This window comes from Tripterygium wilfordii, chromosome 18, assembly GCF_013401445.1.
Source record: "Tripterygium wilfordii isolate XIE 37 chromosome 18, ASM1340144v1, whole genome shotgun sequence".
Taxonomy (NCBI): domain Eukaryota; kingdom Viridiplantae; phylum Streptophyta; class Magnoliopsida; order Celastrales; family Celastraceae; genus Tripterygium; species Tripterygium wilfordii.
The window spans coordinates 11,716,909-11,733,577 of record NC_052249.1 but is presented as its reverse complement, the minus strand read 5'-3'; the positions used below and the strand labels follow the sequence as shown (position 1 = coordinate 11,733,577).

The 16,669-nt window shown below is 40.1% G+C and overlaps 3 protein-coding genes across 4 annotated transcripts; 1 reads left to right on the top strand and 2 right to left on the bottom strand.

Moving 5' to 3' along the window:
- Positions 1-558: 558 nt before the first annotated feature.
- Positions 559-5,861, top strand: LOC119984389 (auxin response factor 2-like). Of its 2 annotated transcripts, none has more exons than XM_038828303.1 (14): positions 559-1,176; positions 1,288-1,406; positions 1,634-1,729; positions 1,858-1,914; positions 2,019-2,174; positions 2,259-2,343; positions 2,632-2,722; positions 2,814-2,978; positions 3,255-3,374; positions 3,608-3,683; positions 3,761-3,932; positions 4,050-4,963; positions 5,044-5,234; positions 5,353-5,861. In XM_038828303.1, the coding sequence occupies exons 1-14, from the start codon at positions 1,059-1,061 to the stop codon at positions 5,525-5,527; spliced, it is 2,535 nt and encodes an 844-aa protein (XP_038684231.1). In that variant the 5' UTR covers positions 559-1,058; the 3' UTR covers positions 5,528-5,861. The 2 variants fall into 2 exon arrangements, with proteins under 2 accessions (XP_038684231.1, XP_038684230.1); XM_038828302.1 differs by having other exon boundaries at positions 1,285-1,406.
- Positions 5,862-6,134: 273 nt separating this feature from the next.
- LOC119984537 (transcription factor ICE1-like) lies at positions 6,135-8,907 on the bottom strand. The gene is made up of 4 exons (XM_038828535.1): positions 7,505-8,907; positions 7,099-7,323; positions 6,622-6,792; positions 6,135-6,331 (listed from the first exon to the last, which is right to left on the bottom strand). The coding sequence occupies exons 1-4, from the start codon at positions 8,645-8,647 to the stop codon at positions 6,248-6,250; spliced, it is 1,623 nt and encodes a 540-aa protein (XP_038684463.1). The 5' UTR covers positions 8,648-8,907; the 3' UTR covers positions 6,135-6,247.
- A 1,171-nt stretch (positions 8,908-10,078) lies between these two features.
- LOC119984536 (dual specificity protein phosphatase PHS1-like) lies at positions 10,079-16,450 on the bottom strand. The gene is made up of 11 exons (XM_038828534.1): positions 16,168-16,450; positions 15,968-16,045; positions 15,725-15,867; positions 15,128-15,332; positions 14,514-14,690; positions 14,211-14,371; positions 12,737-13,814; positions 11,792-11,938; positions 11,416-11,643; positions 10,925-11,082; positions 10,079-10,729 (listed from the first exon to the last, which is right to left on the bottom strand). Exons 1-11 carry the CDS (start codon positions 16,225-16,227, stop codon positions 10,375-10,377), a joined length of 2,790 nt encoding a protein of 929 aa, XP_038684462.1. The 5' UTR covers positions 16,228-16,450; the 3' UTR covers positions 10,079-10,374.
- Positions 16,451-16,669: the final 219 nt, after the last annotated feature.

Here is a 16,669-nt window from a genome sequence, read left to right as displayed (position 1 = left end):
AAAAAAGAAAAAAATATATAATATTTGATCTCTCAATTATACCATAATTTTATTTTTTGTTCTTAAATTATTTTTTTCCTCGTAAAATTTTTCTTAAACTATTTAAAGGTACCAATGAAGCCAGAGTGATCGTTGAGGGACCAACTACTATTATATTTGTCCGAGAAAAAAGTACTAATAATCATGGTTAACATGCGCCGAGGGTGGGTTTAGAACCCCCTCTCACATCCATCCAAACCTGCCCGTTAATAGCACGACAAAACCACTTCCCCATAAAAACAGAACAACTTTCCCACTAACGCTAGGACAAACGTCGTTACATGCCAACCCAATTACATCTCGACACCTTCGTTACGACGTCATCAAGGCCGTTTGTTCATTCTCTCTCCAAAGCTGCCTTTATTTATTAACCTGAGATTGTGGTCGCTTTTATCTGGTCCTCATGGGTCCACCGGCTATTCCCGGTAGAAATAGGAAGAAAAAGGCCGCCCCAAAGGGTGTGTGCCGGTTGCTGGAATGGTTAGAAATTGACCACGGTTGAAATGATTGCACGCTGTTTTGACCACTCTGGTTAAGTCTCAATAGATGGACAGAGAGAGACGAAGAAAGAGAGAGAGAGAAACAGAGAGGACTGTACCAACTCTGGCGCTTGCAAGCTGCAATTGTTGGCTGAAGAAAGACAGAGTCTGTGGTGCTTGCAGAGGAAGTGTACGGAGACACTAGAGAGACAGAGAGCACCAGATTGATGGTTAAATGGAAAAAAATTGGTGTTGAATTCAGATTTCAGAGAGATATTGCTACTGTTGTGAGTTGTAGGGGTTTGGATCGATTTCAGAGAGACCTGAAAGGGTAGAGTGAGAGTTGGTGAGATTTGTGGCTGATTTGAGTTTTTTTGCTTGCTTTTGATTAAGTTTCGAGAGAGAGAGACAGGGAAATTGTGAAATTGGCAGTGTTATGGTGGATTGAAGAGTTGAATTCGGGGTTTGTTGTGTGTGAGAGTGATAGAACACTTGTAGAGGTGTAGTCAATGAGAGATCTGAATTGAAAGTTGAGAGAGAATGCCATCTTCAGAGATTTCGACCAAGGGAAGGGCAGAGAGCTTCTCTTCCGGATACAGCGAGCCCAACGCTATGGAAGGGCAGAAAATTCATTCGACGCATTCTGGCGCCAGTAAAGGTAAATTCCGGCGGACATTATTCCGTTTCTTATGTCTTCTAGACGGACGATATGTGCCACGATTTCTTCCCGGCATTTTCTTAGTTAAGGTTTTTTGTTTTGTGCTAGCAGTTGCAGACCCCGAGACCGCGTTGTACAGGGAGCTATGGCATGCTTGTGCGGGTCCTTTGGTCACCGTTCCTCGTGAGGGAGAGCGTGTCTTCTACTTCCCTCAAGGCCACATCGAGCAGGTTTTGTTGTTACTAGTTACTATATACGTCTTGTGTCTCTTTTAATGGGGTTTGCTCAACATTGCTAGAACTTTTCCACTTTTAGTCTTCGTACAAAGCGCGGTTGCATCGTGTTTATGATGCACAGCTAGTTCGAATATTGTGGATGTTCTTTAATATAGGGTTTATGCCTTCTGCCGCTTACTGTTTCTGGATTTGGTATAATTGGATCGTTCTTGGTGCATCAGGTGGAGGCATCCACGAATCAGGTCGCGGACCAGCAGATGCCTCGCTATAATCTTCCATCGAAGATCCTTTGTCGAGTGATCAACGTTCAGTTGAAGGTATGATGTAGTTCCTAATTGTCCTTTTCGGAATTTGGGGTTTTAAACTTTTATTGATTCTTAGTTAGCTGTAAGGTGGTTTTGAAGCATGACTGTTCTTTCTCAATGGCATTTGTTGTCTATTGCAGGCTGAACAAGAAACAGACGAGGTGTATGCCCAAGTGACTTTGCTTCCTGAGCCTAACGTATGTCTTCGTGTTCTGTGTTATTGAATGTGTGCGTGTTATGCGAGCCTTTTGCGTTGGTATTTCAATAGTGATGGTCTTTTTTCATTTTCTGATAATGCCAGCAAGACGAGAATACTGTTGAGAAAGAGCCACCACCACCTTCGCCACCAAGATTTAATGTTCATTCATTCTGTAAAACTCTGACAGCTTCGGATACCAGCACACATGGTGGATTTTCTGTGCTTAGGCGACATGCTGATGAATGCCTGCCCCCTCTGGTTAGTTTGTAATTTGCCTATCTTGTCAATAGTCTTTTTCATGGACAGAAGCTGAAACGTTTTTTCGCCCTTGTTAATGGACAGGACATGTCACGGCAACCTCCAACCCAAGAATTGGTTGCCGAGGATTTGCATGGAAATGAATGGCGTTTTCGGCACATATTTCGTGGTAAGTATCATATGCTGGAAAGATGAACTTGATGTGCATTTTGTGTTGTCTATTAGAGGCCTTTATGTTGCCTTCCCCGTTCTTCTGGGGGAAAATGTCTCTTCTGCTGCCGTGGTTATGATCTTTGGTCTTTGCTAGCTTGAATCAGATAATGTGCTCAATTTTGTAGATTTTGTTTGTCTTCATTGGTTGTGTAAAGATCCGGTTTCTCGTGCTATACATACCTCCTGTGTTTAATCTACATGATATTCCTCCTGTTTTTAATCTACATGATGATGCAAACGCCAGGTCAACCACGGCGGCACCTGCTTCAAAGTGGCTGGAGTGTATTTGTTAGCTCCAAAAGGCTTGTTGCTGGAGATGCCTTCATATTTCTAAGGTATGTTACCTTCTTACAACTTAAGAAATGAATTTAATCTGCATCTGAAATGAGATTATGATATGGAACTGATATCTGACTGGATTTTTAGAGGAGAGAATGGAGAGGTTCGTGTTGGTGTTAGACGAGCAATGAGACATCAGGGCAATGTTCCATCGTCCGTTATATCCAGTCATAGCATGCATCTTGGTGTTCTTGCTACTGCATGGCATGCTGTCTCAACAGGAACCATTTTTAATGTTTATTACAAACCAAGGTTTGTGGTCTTGTGCTTTTAATCAATCTTTATGTTTATTTTTTGTTCAGTGTTGCTGTCTTTATTGGTGATAACTGAGTTTTACTTCAGGATGTTCTAGCTTTTTGTAGAGGGAATATTGTGAATTTTGTCTTTATTGGAAAGTTTCTTAAAGCTGATACAAAGTCTGGGAACGTCTTGGCTACACCTGCAAAGGAATAAAACAGAAGGACCACTCACTCATTGAAGGAAGTAAAGATTTTGGACCTCACTGATGCTGTGATTGTTTTGTTGCAGAACAAGTCCAGCAGAGTTCATTGTTCCATTTGATGAGTACATGGAGTCTGTCAAGAGCAATTATTCCATTGGGATGAGGTTTAAAATGAGGTTTGAAGGAGAGGAAGCTCCAGAGCAGAGGTATGACTTGTGGGTAACAGTTATCCATCCTGTTCCATGTCATTTTTTAATCATGATTCAGAAATTTTCAGTAGATGTTTGTTAACTATATTTGTTTCAATTTCTATATTTATCTTTCATGTGCTACCATGCTTTGCCAAATTTCTAACCGAGCATGCCTATTGTTGCAATGGCAGTTCTTTTACATTAGACATATTTCGATTTATTTTGTTGCTTAATTTTATGTTCTTTAGGTTTACTGGCACCGTAGTTGGAACTGAAGATGCCGATTCCAAAAGATGGCAGGACTCCAAGTGGAGATGCCTCAAGGTAGTATTGTAGCCTTTATGGCATTGGGTAATATTACTTGTATAATTATCCTTAAAGAGTGCTTTGATTGCCTCTAGGTGAGGTGGGATGAGACTTCGACCATACCTCGGCCAGAGAGAGTCTCACCTTGGAAAATAGAACCTGCTTTAGCTCCTCCTGCACTGAATCCTCTCCCAATGCCAAGGCAAAAAAGGTCTCGACTGAATATGGTGCCATCATTGCCCGACTCCTCTGTTCTTACTAGGGAAGGTAGTCATGTGAAATGTAATTCTTATAATATGTTTGGTTTATCTTTGTCTAGATTTCTATTCATTTATTGAGGTCTAATGACGTCCTAAATGTTCTTGTTCTTTGTAAATGGGTTAGGTTCCTCTAAAGTGACCATAGACCCTTCACCAGCAAATGGGCTTTCAAGGGCCTTGCAAGTTAAAGAATTCTCGACCTTGAGATACAATTTTGCAGAGGGCCATGAATCTGATACTGCTGATACATCAATTATGTGGCCGCATTCACTAGATGATGAGAAGATTGATGTGGCTTCCACTGCCAGAAGATGTGGACCAGAAAGCTGGATGCCCTCAGCGCGGCATGAGCCTACTTGTACAGACATGCTTTCGGGCTTTGGTGCAAATGCCGATTCCTCTCATGGGTTATGTGCTCCCTCTGTTGATCGAAATTCTGGAGCTAGTAATGCAATGAGAAAACACACTCAGGATAGCAAGTTTAATTTGATTGCTGGACCAAGGTCTTTAATGTCCACTGGTCTCTCACTTAAGTTGGCAGACTCCAACCATAAGGCTCCTGCACGAGTTGCCGATGTACCATATCAAGCGCAAGGAGGTGTAAGATATGGTGGATTGAGCGAGTATCCCATGCTTCAGGGTCACAGAGTGGAACATTCCAATGGAAACTGGTTGATGCCGCCTCCTCTGACATCTCAGCTTGAGAATCTTGGTCCTCCGAAAGAGCTAATGCCAAAACACACGTTTCCACTAGAAAATGTGCCTGTGAAATCCAAAGATGGAAATTGCAAGCTTTTTGGTATTCCCCTAATCAGCAATCCTGTCACACCGGATTCGGTAGTCTCGCAAAGGAAAATAGTGAATGAGCATGTTAATCACCAGCTTTGTGCGTCTGAATCTGATCAGAAGTCTGAACAGTCAAAGAGTTCAAAAGTGGCTGATGATAATGAGCAGGAAAAGCCATTCCAGACTTCCCATGCACATACGAGGGATATTCAAAGCAAATCACAATGTGGTTCAACCAGGAGTTGTACAAAGGTTTTTTGCTAGTGTACACATTTGTTAACTTTTTAGATATCAGTCACTTGAGAAAATATAACCACTTATGATGATTTCAGGTTCACAAACAGGGGATTGCACTTGGTAGGTCTGTGGATCTTACTAAGTTTAACAGCTATGATGAACTGATAGCAGAATTGGACCAGTTGTTTGAGTTTGGTGGTGAATTGATGGATTCCAAGAAGAATTGGTTGATTGTGTATACAGACGATGAGGGTGATATGATGCTTGTTGGAGATGATCCGTGGCAGTAAGAATTTTTGAGTGGATTGATTTGAGTGTCTTTTTATTGCATTCAGGCATATGTTTGTTCCGCTTATTGGATGAATCCCGTAATAATATAAATTCCTTTCTTGTGTTTGGATCAGAGAGTTTTGTGCCATGGTTCGCAAGATTTTCATCTACACCAGGGAGGAGGTCCAGAAGATGAATCCAGGGACCTTGAATTCAAAGGTTGAGGAGAGTCTATCACCCATGGAGGGCAGGGATGGGAAAGGCACGACACATGTGGCCATTTCAGCATCGAGCCCCAACAATCATTAAATTTGGTTAGGGTTTAGGCACGTCAGTCGCAATTCTCCTGTATATCAGAGGATAATACGATTGCTTTTCTTTATGCTAAGCTTTTTGTGGAGGCTTCAAGGCAGATCGTCCGCTGTGAAATATCAAATAAATGGTGAAGACTCTTGTTTAGATGGCTTTGTTTTGTTGTCTTTGGAGACCAGATATTAGATAGCACGGATCATATATCCAATCATTTACGCCCTGTACATAGCTAGACCCCCCATTCTCCAAGCTTCTAATGTAAGTAATTTTATACATTATCTAATGGCTTCTCACCTGAAGAGGTTCAATTTAATTTTGTTGTTTTCCCACAGTTTCATCTTCCTTTTCATGTTCTTATATCTCAATATACTATCAACATTTTTTTTTCAAAAATGGGGAGGGGATTCGAATCCGCGATACACATTATTCTCACCATTCCAATTAGTGGTTCAGGTGTAGTATATTATCAACCTTATGGTCATCTGTTAGGTAGATGCGGATTAAATTGTGGTCTAAATGGCAGCCGAGATAAAGATTCATGAACTTTTATAGTTTGTTCGCAGAAAACAACAAAGCACAAGAAAAAAAAATGGTCATATTTTCATCAAGGACATTGGCTGCAGACCCACAAAATATACTTCAGCTCTTCAAAAAAATTTGTTTAAAAATTGCATTGAAGATCTAACAAACAACAGTTTTCAAGAAGCTGGTTAAGAACTACATCATTCCATGGATGCCAGCTGAATCCATAAGAACCGCTCTGATTTGCTCCGGAAGGACTTCCTGACCCTCTCTACATTGCTGAAATTGCAAGAAACATCATCAGTACCCACATATATATAACTGTCATTACTCATCACACAAATCATACAATTCCTTCAACATATAACCAAGTTCATTACAATGTCAAAGATTATATACAGTACAAATTTCCCTGTCCTGGTTACACATTAGATTTAACAGATCCATTGGGTTAGCATATGAAAATATATGAGCTGGTTGGTTGCAGTCCAGACATTTATAATTACTGATTAGATAACCGTAAGAGAAGTTCGAAAATTCAACGATGGAGAACCAAAAAAAACTTGTACCTCAGCGCGGAAGATGTCCATCACAAAGCCATTGAAACAGCTGATCACGGCTTGCTGGATGTCCAGCCCCATGTCATCCAAAGCCCTCATTGTGGAGAGCAACAGACCTGGTCTTCGCCCACAAAACATATGGATGTTTACAGTTCTTCCCTCCCTTGCTCTTACTTCAACCTATTTATAAAGGAAAGAAAAACTAAAGTTGTATCAGAGTTGTTCTTTTGAATTCTTAACTAGGGCTATCGCGAAACCATTCATAATATATCTCAATTTGCAGATCAATCCATCCCATTGACATATTTAAGCAAATATCACTAGCCTATGCGGGTCTGGGACAATTACCCTACTGGATTGATGCATACTAAGCACTAAAATGGAGGATGATATACTAGAACAATCAAAATACACAGAAGATTCAACAAATAATGTAGGACTCAAAAAGGAGTAAAGGAATCTTTGTTCGCAAAGAGATGATATTACCCTTGCAGCTTGACCATTCGGACTTGGCAATGAGGTTGGGCAAAGTTCATTCTCGATACGGCCAGGCAGGGTTGCTTGAGTGGGTGTCAAAGGGTGAAAGCTTGTGGTAGTTGTCATTGAAGAGCCAGGAGGAGTTGACTCAAGTTCTTTATTGAGTTCATCGATTCTCTTCAGTAGTTCCTTCAAGTAGTAAATTGCATCTCCAAGAATTGATGCCCTGTCCATCTGACAGAACCGAACCAGATGAGGAGATGAAAAATCACATAATCTTCATCAACAATGGGAAACAAGTTTTAAAGCTCCAAAATAAACTCTACTTGGCCTACTATATGCTAAATTCAAACACTGAAACATAGGTAAGTCATACTTTTAAATCACGAGAAAATGGTGGGAGAGAAATTCTTACTTTGCTAATATTCGGTACAATGGATCGCAGTAGGTAAAGCCTATCATTGAGCTTCTTCCGGCGGCGTCTCTCTGCCATCAAATTCTTGGCGGGAAGACCCTTCTTCTTCTTCCCCTTCTGATCAGCACCAGTCCCACCACCTGTAATCGTACTATTTGCATTCGAGCAATTCCCACCATTCTTTCCCATCTCCTCCAGCCTATTATTCTCTGTTAAATCATCTGAATCATAATTTAAACCCGACCCATCAATGCTCACATTCTCGAAATCATCTCCACTACTCAACTTTCTCTTATTCTCACTGTCTTCACTCATTTCCTTCTTCCCCTTATCTCCCTCAACCCCACCTAAAACCCCCTTACTGCCCCCAGTATCCACCAAGTTCTTCCTTAGAGCCGCTCTTTTCTGAAATAGAGTGGGTTGTGCACCCACTGAAGGGAAAGTTTCAAGGGGTCTCAACAACTTAGACCTATTAAGAAACAGAGTGTTATTACCAGGGCTCTCATCAAAACCCCGAAACCCAGCTCCGTTTCCTGCCGATTGAAGCATACGAATAGAAGTAAATTGAGGATCAGAGCATAAATTGGGATTGATGATCTGATTATTGTTGGTGCTCAAATCATTGTAGTTCCCCGAAATCCCATTTTCCCTGCTTAGAAAAGCAGGGTTGTTTGTTGTTACTTGGTTTTCAAGAAAACCAGTTTCACCGAAATCAAATCCGCTCTCAACCTGGTTGTCAGGCGCTCCGTTCAGTAGCGAAGATAGGGAGGTTTTTTGGGGCAGAAAGTAAGATAACTGAGACGGGGCTAAGGTACGGAAGACCGGGTTAGTTGACGGCGAACACGAAGACGAAGAGGAAATAGGAGGTAGGAATAAATTCTCCGGCTCACCAAGATTTGATGGAAATGTGATCTCTCTAATATATTGATGGTTCTGAATATCAGTGTTACCATTCATAAACCACTCGTGATCTTGGACTTCCATCATAGATTTGAAATTAGCAAGAGAACCCATCTCGTCCCTGCTCTCTGTCACACCATAGTTGTTGTTAACAGTCGAAGAATGGTTTCTACTCCATGATGCTGCCTCTTGGTTACCTTCATTTCCATCCAACCAAGCAGTAGCATTCAACCTATTCAACATCTCGGTTTCCCACTCCCTTTTCTGGTGGGTTTTCTCAGGAAAGTGATGGAAAATGAGGGAAGCAACAACAACAACAACAACAAGAAGAAATTGCAGCTGGAATCGGGGTAGTAGGCGTTAATGAAAGCGGAGCAAGAGAGTGGAGAAGAAGACGTCGCAGAAGAAAAAGGGCAGTGGCTTTTTGCGCATTTTATTGAATCAGCGAAGAAAAAGATATGGAGTTTAATTTTCGACAGTGATATGACGCGCAACCCTTTGAACGTTACAGATAATCACTCCTCCTTGGCTTTATATAAAGCTTTCCTTCATACAAGGTTTACCCACAAGTGAACCATAATTTGGTGCCTCCTACTCACAATTTCTACACGTGGATGTGGGGTAGGTGGATGGAGGGAATTTCAAATTTGGGCTCCCATTGAATTTGGATATATTTAAGGATGAATAATGCTTGAGACTATCAAAAAGTGACCCCAAAAGACCTCCATTTAATGTGGAGTGTTGGATGTGAAGTGGACCCTACATATGTGTTTTTAATCAATGGCTATTTCAATGCCACATTGATTTGGAAGACTTTTGGGGGTGATATTTTGGGGGTCTCTAGTATTATCCTAATATCCTTTAAGGATTATAAATGTGAGTTGTCTATATAGAGAATTGATTTCTTGTTGTTTTCTAATATTGATTTATTTGTTTTCCTTTTAATAATTTCGTGGTTTTGTATCTTTCACAAATTTCAAATATCTTAGCTGTATATAGTCAAGACGGTTACGGCATAGTTGTTTTTGTGTGTACATATATATATTTATAGATTTATTGTTGGTGTGGCATTTATATATGTACAAACTACAAAGGTAGATATAGATGTAGGTAGGTAGATATATCATAGATGATGTATATGATAAGAGGTTCTCAGGTATCTCGTGATGACTTTTAGTTCACCGCACCTACTACCCAATCAACTCTTTAACTTCACTCTCCACACTCTTCAGGATTTGCTTTCCTCAACTGCTATCATTGTCTCTTATTTCTTCTTTCCGTTACATTCATGGCTACTGAAACACAAATTTTCTTTCTGTTTAATTTTCAAGTATTTTTGTGTTTCCAAAATACGATTTGATGACCATTTGCATGAGTGAACTTGGTTGGATACACGATTTTTTTTTGAGTTTACATGTGTTAGGAACATGGGTCCTATTATCTAGATTGTTAATCAACAGGGCCGACCTATATATAAACAGTAAGAACAACTCCAAAGGGAGATATGCTCAAACTTAAAAACACTTCAAATAGGGTGCTAAAAGTCTTTTTCGGACCAAACCCATTTAAAACTCAGTATCTCCACTCCGATTGTCTTTCCCTCCATTCATGCCTCCCCTTTCATTCTCCTCAAAAGTACAATTTTGACACTCCCCGCCCTAAGACGATTGCATATATGGACTCAAGTGAGGGATGCATGTATGTACTAAAATTTTAGAATTCAAACCCTAAAACAGAGAGATTGTGACAAGAAGCTTAAATAAGTAGCAGTTGGGGCCTGCTGCTTTGGCTATACAAGGAAAACTGCCTTTAATATTTCTTGTGTTGCCCCATGAGAGACAGCCAACTGATCAGGCATTATATGGCAAGGATATGATTGGTCAGTTTTGAACTTAAGACCCTACTATTAACAACACCCTTCACTACTACTTTACACTCAAACCAACCTAGCATTCAATTTTACTCCATGGCTAAAGAAGACTGCTGCTCTGACGTTCCTTGGGGCTAACACTCCCACCTCTGCTCATTTTCAGTGCATCCAAAGCCTTCTGAATCTCCATAGTCATAGCACTATCCACACTTCCTGATGATAGTTTTTTATGCGCCTTTTGCAAATGAAGCTTGAGAGAACTGCTGCTCAAACCAGCATTCTTCCCACAGATGGGACAGACCTTCATCACTGGCTTCCGCTGTTGCCACTCCATGGACACCTTCCCATGTAGCTTCTTGTCAAGATCCAACAGTATCCTTGCAAATCCATCGTTAGGCTGTGCTCGGCGGTGTAATCTTTTCAGTCTATTCCATGCTTCTAATAGTGTGAAGTTCCTACACCATAAACCGGCTTTAATAACAAACACCAAGCATCACATACTTCTGTAATCATTTTCAGAAGCAGAAAGTTAAATGTTTAGTGTAGCTGATATTATGATGCGAGCAACTTCTATTCACCATGTAGCTATTTTAATGAATGTGGTGCGAGCTAGTTTTATTCACATTTTGTAATTTATAATTCACACTTACTTCCTTAGCATTAAGTACGCAAGAACTACCGTTGCACTTCTACTCTTTCCCTCAAAGCAATGAACCAGAACTCTACCATCTATCTGTTCAACATGATCTATAAAATCCGAAGCTTCTTCAAAGATGCTGCTGATGTTAGCGTCTTCACTGTCGCATATCTGTTCAAAAAGAACAAATCCGCAGAGTAAACAAAAATAACAAAATCCAACTTTTTTCAATTGTGTCTAGTTATCGAATGCTTGGCAAAATGAGCATGAAAAAGTGGTAAAAAACAATAATGAACAGATATATCCCATATCTAGTCATCAAATGTATGGGCCTCAAGTGTCTCCAAAACACGTTATGCATGGTCTTGAACATTTCAACAATCCACCCCCTCGACAACAAGAAAGAAAGCAAAAGTATCTCCTAATGGTCAATGTGTAAAACCAAGATCATTCGTCACAAAAGTGTACGACTGAACCATCAAAGTTGAGGATTAAAGCACTTACAGAAAAATTTTTGTACTCAAATAGATGAGGGAACTGAGAATCTGACTGTCCGATTTCATTGGAGCATAAACATAGTATATGGGTAATTCCTAAATGTTGCAGTGTGTAAACAGATCTTGCAGCCAGATTCCCACCAATGAAGAGGCTACTTGTGATGCAACATGGCTTCTCTGTGTTTGCAGCATCAGAAATTAGTGTTATCCTCTGTAGAATATGCTCTAGCCTTAGCTGTAAGTTCAACGGAAAATTAAACAATTTTAATGATAAAATTGGGACAAAAATATCTTCTTGTGTTTAGGCACAACTGGATGTAAAGAAAACACAAATATCTCATCCAAACATGGACACAGCTTGGCAATCGAGCAATCAGAATTACCTTCAATTCATAAGCATCAACGATACTATTATTATCACTGCCCTCAAAAAATCCAGTATTAAAATTGTTCTCCTGACACAATTTCACAGCATCGTTTCTCAGCATCTCATTCCACTGCTCCAATTCTTTATTAGATTCAGCATCAACCTAAATAGAACCATCATAGTGTCAAGCAACAAACATCTTCACCAGGTATGAACAGTTTACTTCACAGAGTATAATCCCTGCACCATTTTCTATAATAGACAGACTTACAGAAGCAATCAATGAGAATTAGCCTGTGAACCCCAGGTCAAAATATTTTGAGGGAAGAGATGCCATCAGGGTGACAGGGTTCAAGCATTCGGATCAATATTCATGTATTTTCAAATTTCTCTATGCACATGGTGGAGTTCTTTTATAATTTCTCACAACCACAGAGTCCAATAAAGCAGTATGACAACTATCTAAGCATGCACCCTATAGTACTTAGTTCTTACAGTGTTCACTTCTGCTTAGTGATTAAGAAATTGCATAATTTTACTAAGTTTCCAAATATGGCAAGAAAATGTGTGCTGCAACCATATAGCTAAAGAATAGCACACAGCCACATATTTCTTAGACGAAAAAAAATCCCACTAGTTTTACCCATGAGCTATCATATCCCCTAAGCAGCAGAATGAGCAGGCACTACTTGACAGATGATTTAATATGAAAGTAAAACTGTACGCCTATCTGCGCAAGATTAAATTCTCCTAAAAAGTATTAGCAATCCTAAGAATGAAACTATCATTGGGCACCTTCATCACCAATGACAGTTTAGATTACCAACTTCAATGGCAAAATGGTCACACTGATAATTGAAATTTAACCTAACCTTAAACATGAGAGAGCAATAACTGTTTTTTACCTATACAAGAGCACATAACTTGCATGATAACAGCATTTTGTCCATGCATAACAAACCTTGGCAACTTTATGAAAATCACGTAGTTTTGATGTCAAACGCAGATTGCGTAGGGGCTCACTGCTCCCTTTGCAGGACTTCCCATCCCAGCCTTCTCGTGACATGGGAGAACTAGAGTCTGAGCTATCTTTATTTCCAGAAGAAACAAACTTAGGAGCTGTTCTCTGTAAGTCTGTATCACAATAATCTGGATGGTTATCATTAGTGGACCGTTCTTTACTTGGAGAGGGAAAATGAGTAACTCCAGAACCACGTGAAGGTGAATCAGGAACCATGAAATCTTCCTTGTCAAAATCCCCTGATGTTGTTCTATCTATAAAATTTAAACATACTCGTAACAAGCCATCCAGTTTCTGGTGAAGTGTCAGTAACAATATATGGAAACCTTGCAGATCCCTAAGAGCAGCACGAAACCCACTACGAAATTCCTGAATAATTGAAGTCATTTCTTCTGCCCTTTTATCAGTCATGCCATTATCCTCTAGTGGAGGAGATCCTAACTTCCCTCCTGTAATATCGTATAGCAAATTTGAGGAGTACTCAGAACTGTTGAGAACCAACTCAACCAACCTAGGATAAGTGGTCTGGTCATTTGCACGTTTTCCAGCAGGAGGTCGACGGGGAACGCCAGAGTCAATTGCCACAATGCGAAAACCAGGGGATGATTCATCTGGCGTGTAGCTTCTTAGGCCCATCTCGATTGATTTTGGAGAATCTGTAATATCAGAAAGTTCGGAGCTTGGTGATGCCAATCCTGGACTATGAGGGTTCAGTCTGCTATCTACTGAAGTTGCTCTCCTCTCTTTTTGGAGAGCTTTAAACACTCTTGGTCTGTACCGCTTAATTGAATCAAAAGGATCCTCCAGATCACTGATATTGACGGAGGCCATTTTGTCTGCCAATAATAAGTTTGAGGGATTCCCACGCCATCCAAGCTCACGACAAGGGAGCCTGTCCTCATTTCTGATGACAAGGTCCAACACCAAGACCCTACCAAGAGCTGCTGCCGTTTTTTCTGCAATGTCACCTGACTCAAAGGCATTTGAGCTTTCCAATAAAAGAGATCCATGAACATAGCTGCCAAAAAACAGATTTGTCCTATGAAAACTGAATACAAACTTCAGGTTCTTTGTTATTAATTTAACTTTCTAAGCATCAATCTCCCGTCAATAGCAGTGGATTCATTTTTTAGTTAAAATATTTTCCCCTTATCCAAGACAGACTACAAAAAACCCCTGGCCTGGACAGACAAATCTAAAACACCAAATTTCAATAATGAAGAGTTGATATAGGCTAATTTAAATGTCACAACTCACAATACCCCCAACACCACTCAGTCTATCGGCCAAATAGACACCAAGTGAAGAACAAAGACATTTCGTACTGCCATATAAGAGATAGAAATACAGCAACACACTACACACAAAAGCATGCAAACATACATCATGGAAACCACCAAGCTTCTCATTTCACCTCATAAAAAAGAGGCACCGGCTAAGTTCCAGAGCTTCCAGAAGTTCTGAACAAGTCATTTCACTGGCTTCATCTCCTTCTGAAGCTGCTAAAGTTCTTGCTTTCTCTGCAGCTTCCTTGATCTGGAGCCACTCGGGGCTACAATTATGAATGACTCTAGCCTGCAAAATAACCCAATATCCTGTCAGCTAACTGAAGGTTAGGTGGTTGGGGGGGGGGGGTGGAGCAAAATGTTGTAGAATAGTTGTGGTCCATGGTAGTAGAAATCACACAACTACAGGTGTGTACATGTACAAGTACAACCTGTGGAGTTTGGACTCCCAGCCACTTTGCAAATTCGTACCCAAATCGTTCTGATTGTGTAGCCATCCTAGAAGATGAAAACTTTATGACAGCTGCAGCTTCTTTTGGTAAGGAATCATCAAGTCCAGGCTGATTGAATAGTGCAAAGAAAACAACTCCCCCAGAATTGATGGTAACCTGTAGGAATAGAACCAAATATAATTTAAGGGAGTGGAAGAGAACATAAACAATTACAGGGGTAGTTATTCCAAGAGAAACCAGAAACCAGTCCTCTTGAGAAAACAAAATGGCACAAGGTTTTACTATAAGCTGAAAAAAACTAATAGCAGTGGATTGGCATTTTCTTCTTTTACATAGTTCCAATGACCCTGTGTTATTAATAACCTCAAAATCCCCTCATATGATTGTACATGATAACCTAGGTTAAAAGCTTCAAAAGAATTTCTGTTATCGTATGGTATCCCAAGTCAGGAGAAGAACAACAATGTTACACAATGATATTCATATTAGTATATTACGATTAGTTAGAACTTCTCCCCTGTTTTCATACTTCTACATTCAAATCCATGAAGACATATGGTGCACTATGTTCAACGTCAAATTGAAATACATACCTCAAGGGCTTTATTCATATCATCCTCAGAATGTTCGGTGCTGCTACTATGCTCAGTATGGTGAAGTGAAGAAAGCGAGTCCCAAGAAAAAGAGACCGACTCTATGTCCAACATAGCGGCTTTACCAAGTCTTTCCCACAAACTGATCTCTGGAGTTTGCTCAGGAGGTGGAGGACTTTCGTGATCAACCAATAACTCTCCTGCACTGAAAAAAGCACTCACGTTGACAACCACTTAACAAGAACAATGTCATTTCATTTGTGGATTACTGCAATATTGCAGTTAGCACAAGCCATGGCAAACAAGAACTAACCATTTTCTTGGTTCAACACTAGACAACACATCATTTGTTGAGAAAATCCCTTTCAACAACATTTTTTGATGATCTTTCATGGGGTCAAGTGTATCATAATCAGAAAATGGGAATGGCCTGAAATCTAATAATACCACATAACTGATATGTACATACTTATACATATGTATATATATATTTCATAAGCAGATTCTTGCTTTTCTTCCGTCTCACTTGCGTTGCAAAAATCAAGTTACGTGGTTGAACTTGAAAAAATTAATCGTTAGAGGGTGAAAATGAAAGACCTATATGGCATAGTGACGACCCCGTGGGGGCGATGTGGGAAGCCAGAGGACCGATATTTGCCACTGCGTTTACGAACCAACTCCAGCCATTTTGTGAACCGATAAGCTGGGCCTGCCGTAATATCTCCCAACATATACAACACCTGCATATACGTATACAGACACATTACACAAATAACAACAAATAGTCTCACATTTTCTCATTTAATTCAAGAATTGAAACATAGGCAAAGAATTCGATACCCTAGAAGTAACGGTCAGCGGCAAGGGAGGCTCAGGCTCATCGGATCCGAGATAGATCTCCTTCTCTTCCTCTTTCTCCTGCATATGTAAGAGAGAAACCTAGATCTAGAATCAGATCTGCATTGTATGTGTATGTTCATATACCTAAAGGTGTATGTAATAATGCCTGAGTGAGTGAGGAAAAAAGGTTTGATAGAGACCTGGAGATTGCTAATGATTGCTGCAGGTGCAGGGTCCTCCTTTTGATCTGTTGTCGACATTTTTGTGCGTAATTTTCCTTTTCCTAAACTTTATTTTGAGGTAAAATTAGAGAGAAAAATGCAGGAATCACTAAAAAGATTGGGGTAGAGAGAGAAGGAAAATGGCACACAGTTTGCTTTTTTTGGAGGGTAAACAAGTTTGAAAAGGGAAAATAATTGCCGCTTTTTGAGGCCGTTGAGGAAACTGAGGACCTGTGCGAGGTCAGAGGTGGAACAAAAACACAGAGTTCTTGAAGATTGATGGTGGGACCTCCAATTATTTGATATAACTGGGCCTAATGTTTCTTAATTGTTGTCTTATTGGACTGGACTGGGCTTGGTATGGGCCTCAATGACTACGCCATAAGCACTCAGATTGTTGGGGTCTGCTGTAATTAAGATTTCGAGAAAAAAAATTATGAATGTGTTTCGATTCGATCAGGTTTACAAGTCCAACCATATC

Coding starts and splice junctions, on each gene's coding strand:
- LOC119984536 (XM_038828534.1), bottom strand. CDS start 16,227: ATGTCGACAACAGATCAAAAGGAGGACCCTGCACCTGCAGCAATCATT. Junction 15,333..15,724: donor GTCGTCACTATGCCATATAG/GTCTTTCATTTT, acceptor TGCTTTTTTCAG/TGCAGGAGAGTTATTGGTTG. Junction 14,372..14,513: donor TGGGAGTCCAAACTCCACAG/GTTGTACTTGTA, acceptor GTTATTTTGCAG/GCTAGAGTCATTCATAATTG.
- LOC119984537 (XM_038828535.1), bottom strand. CDS start 8,647: ATGTTGAATAGGTTGAATGCTACTGCTTGGTTGGATGGAAATGAAGGT. Junction 7,324..7,504: donor TTGTACCGAATATTAGCAAA/GTAAGAATTTCT, acceptor CGGTTCTGTCAG/ATGGACAGGGCATCAATTCT. Junction 6,332..6,621: donor TGGACATCTTCCGCGCTGAG/GTACAAGTTTTT, acceptor TTGCAATTTCAG/CAATGTAGAGAGGGTCAGGA.
- LOC119984389 (XM_038828302.1), top strand. CDS start 1,059: ATGCCATCTTCAGAGATTTCGACCAAGGGAAGGGCAGAGAGCTTCTCT. Junction 1,407..1,633: donor CTCAAGGCCACATCGAGCAG/GTTTTGTTGTTA, acceptor TTGGTGCATCAG/GTGGAGGCATCCACGAATCA. Junction 3,933..4,049: donor CTCTGTTCTTACTAGGGAAG/GTAGTCATGTGA, acceptor TAAATGGGTTAG/GTTCCTCTAAAGTGACCATA.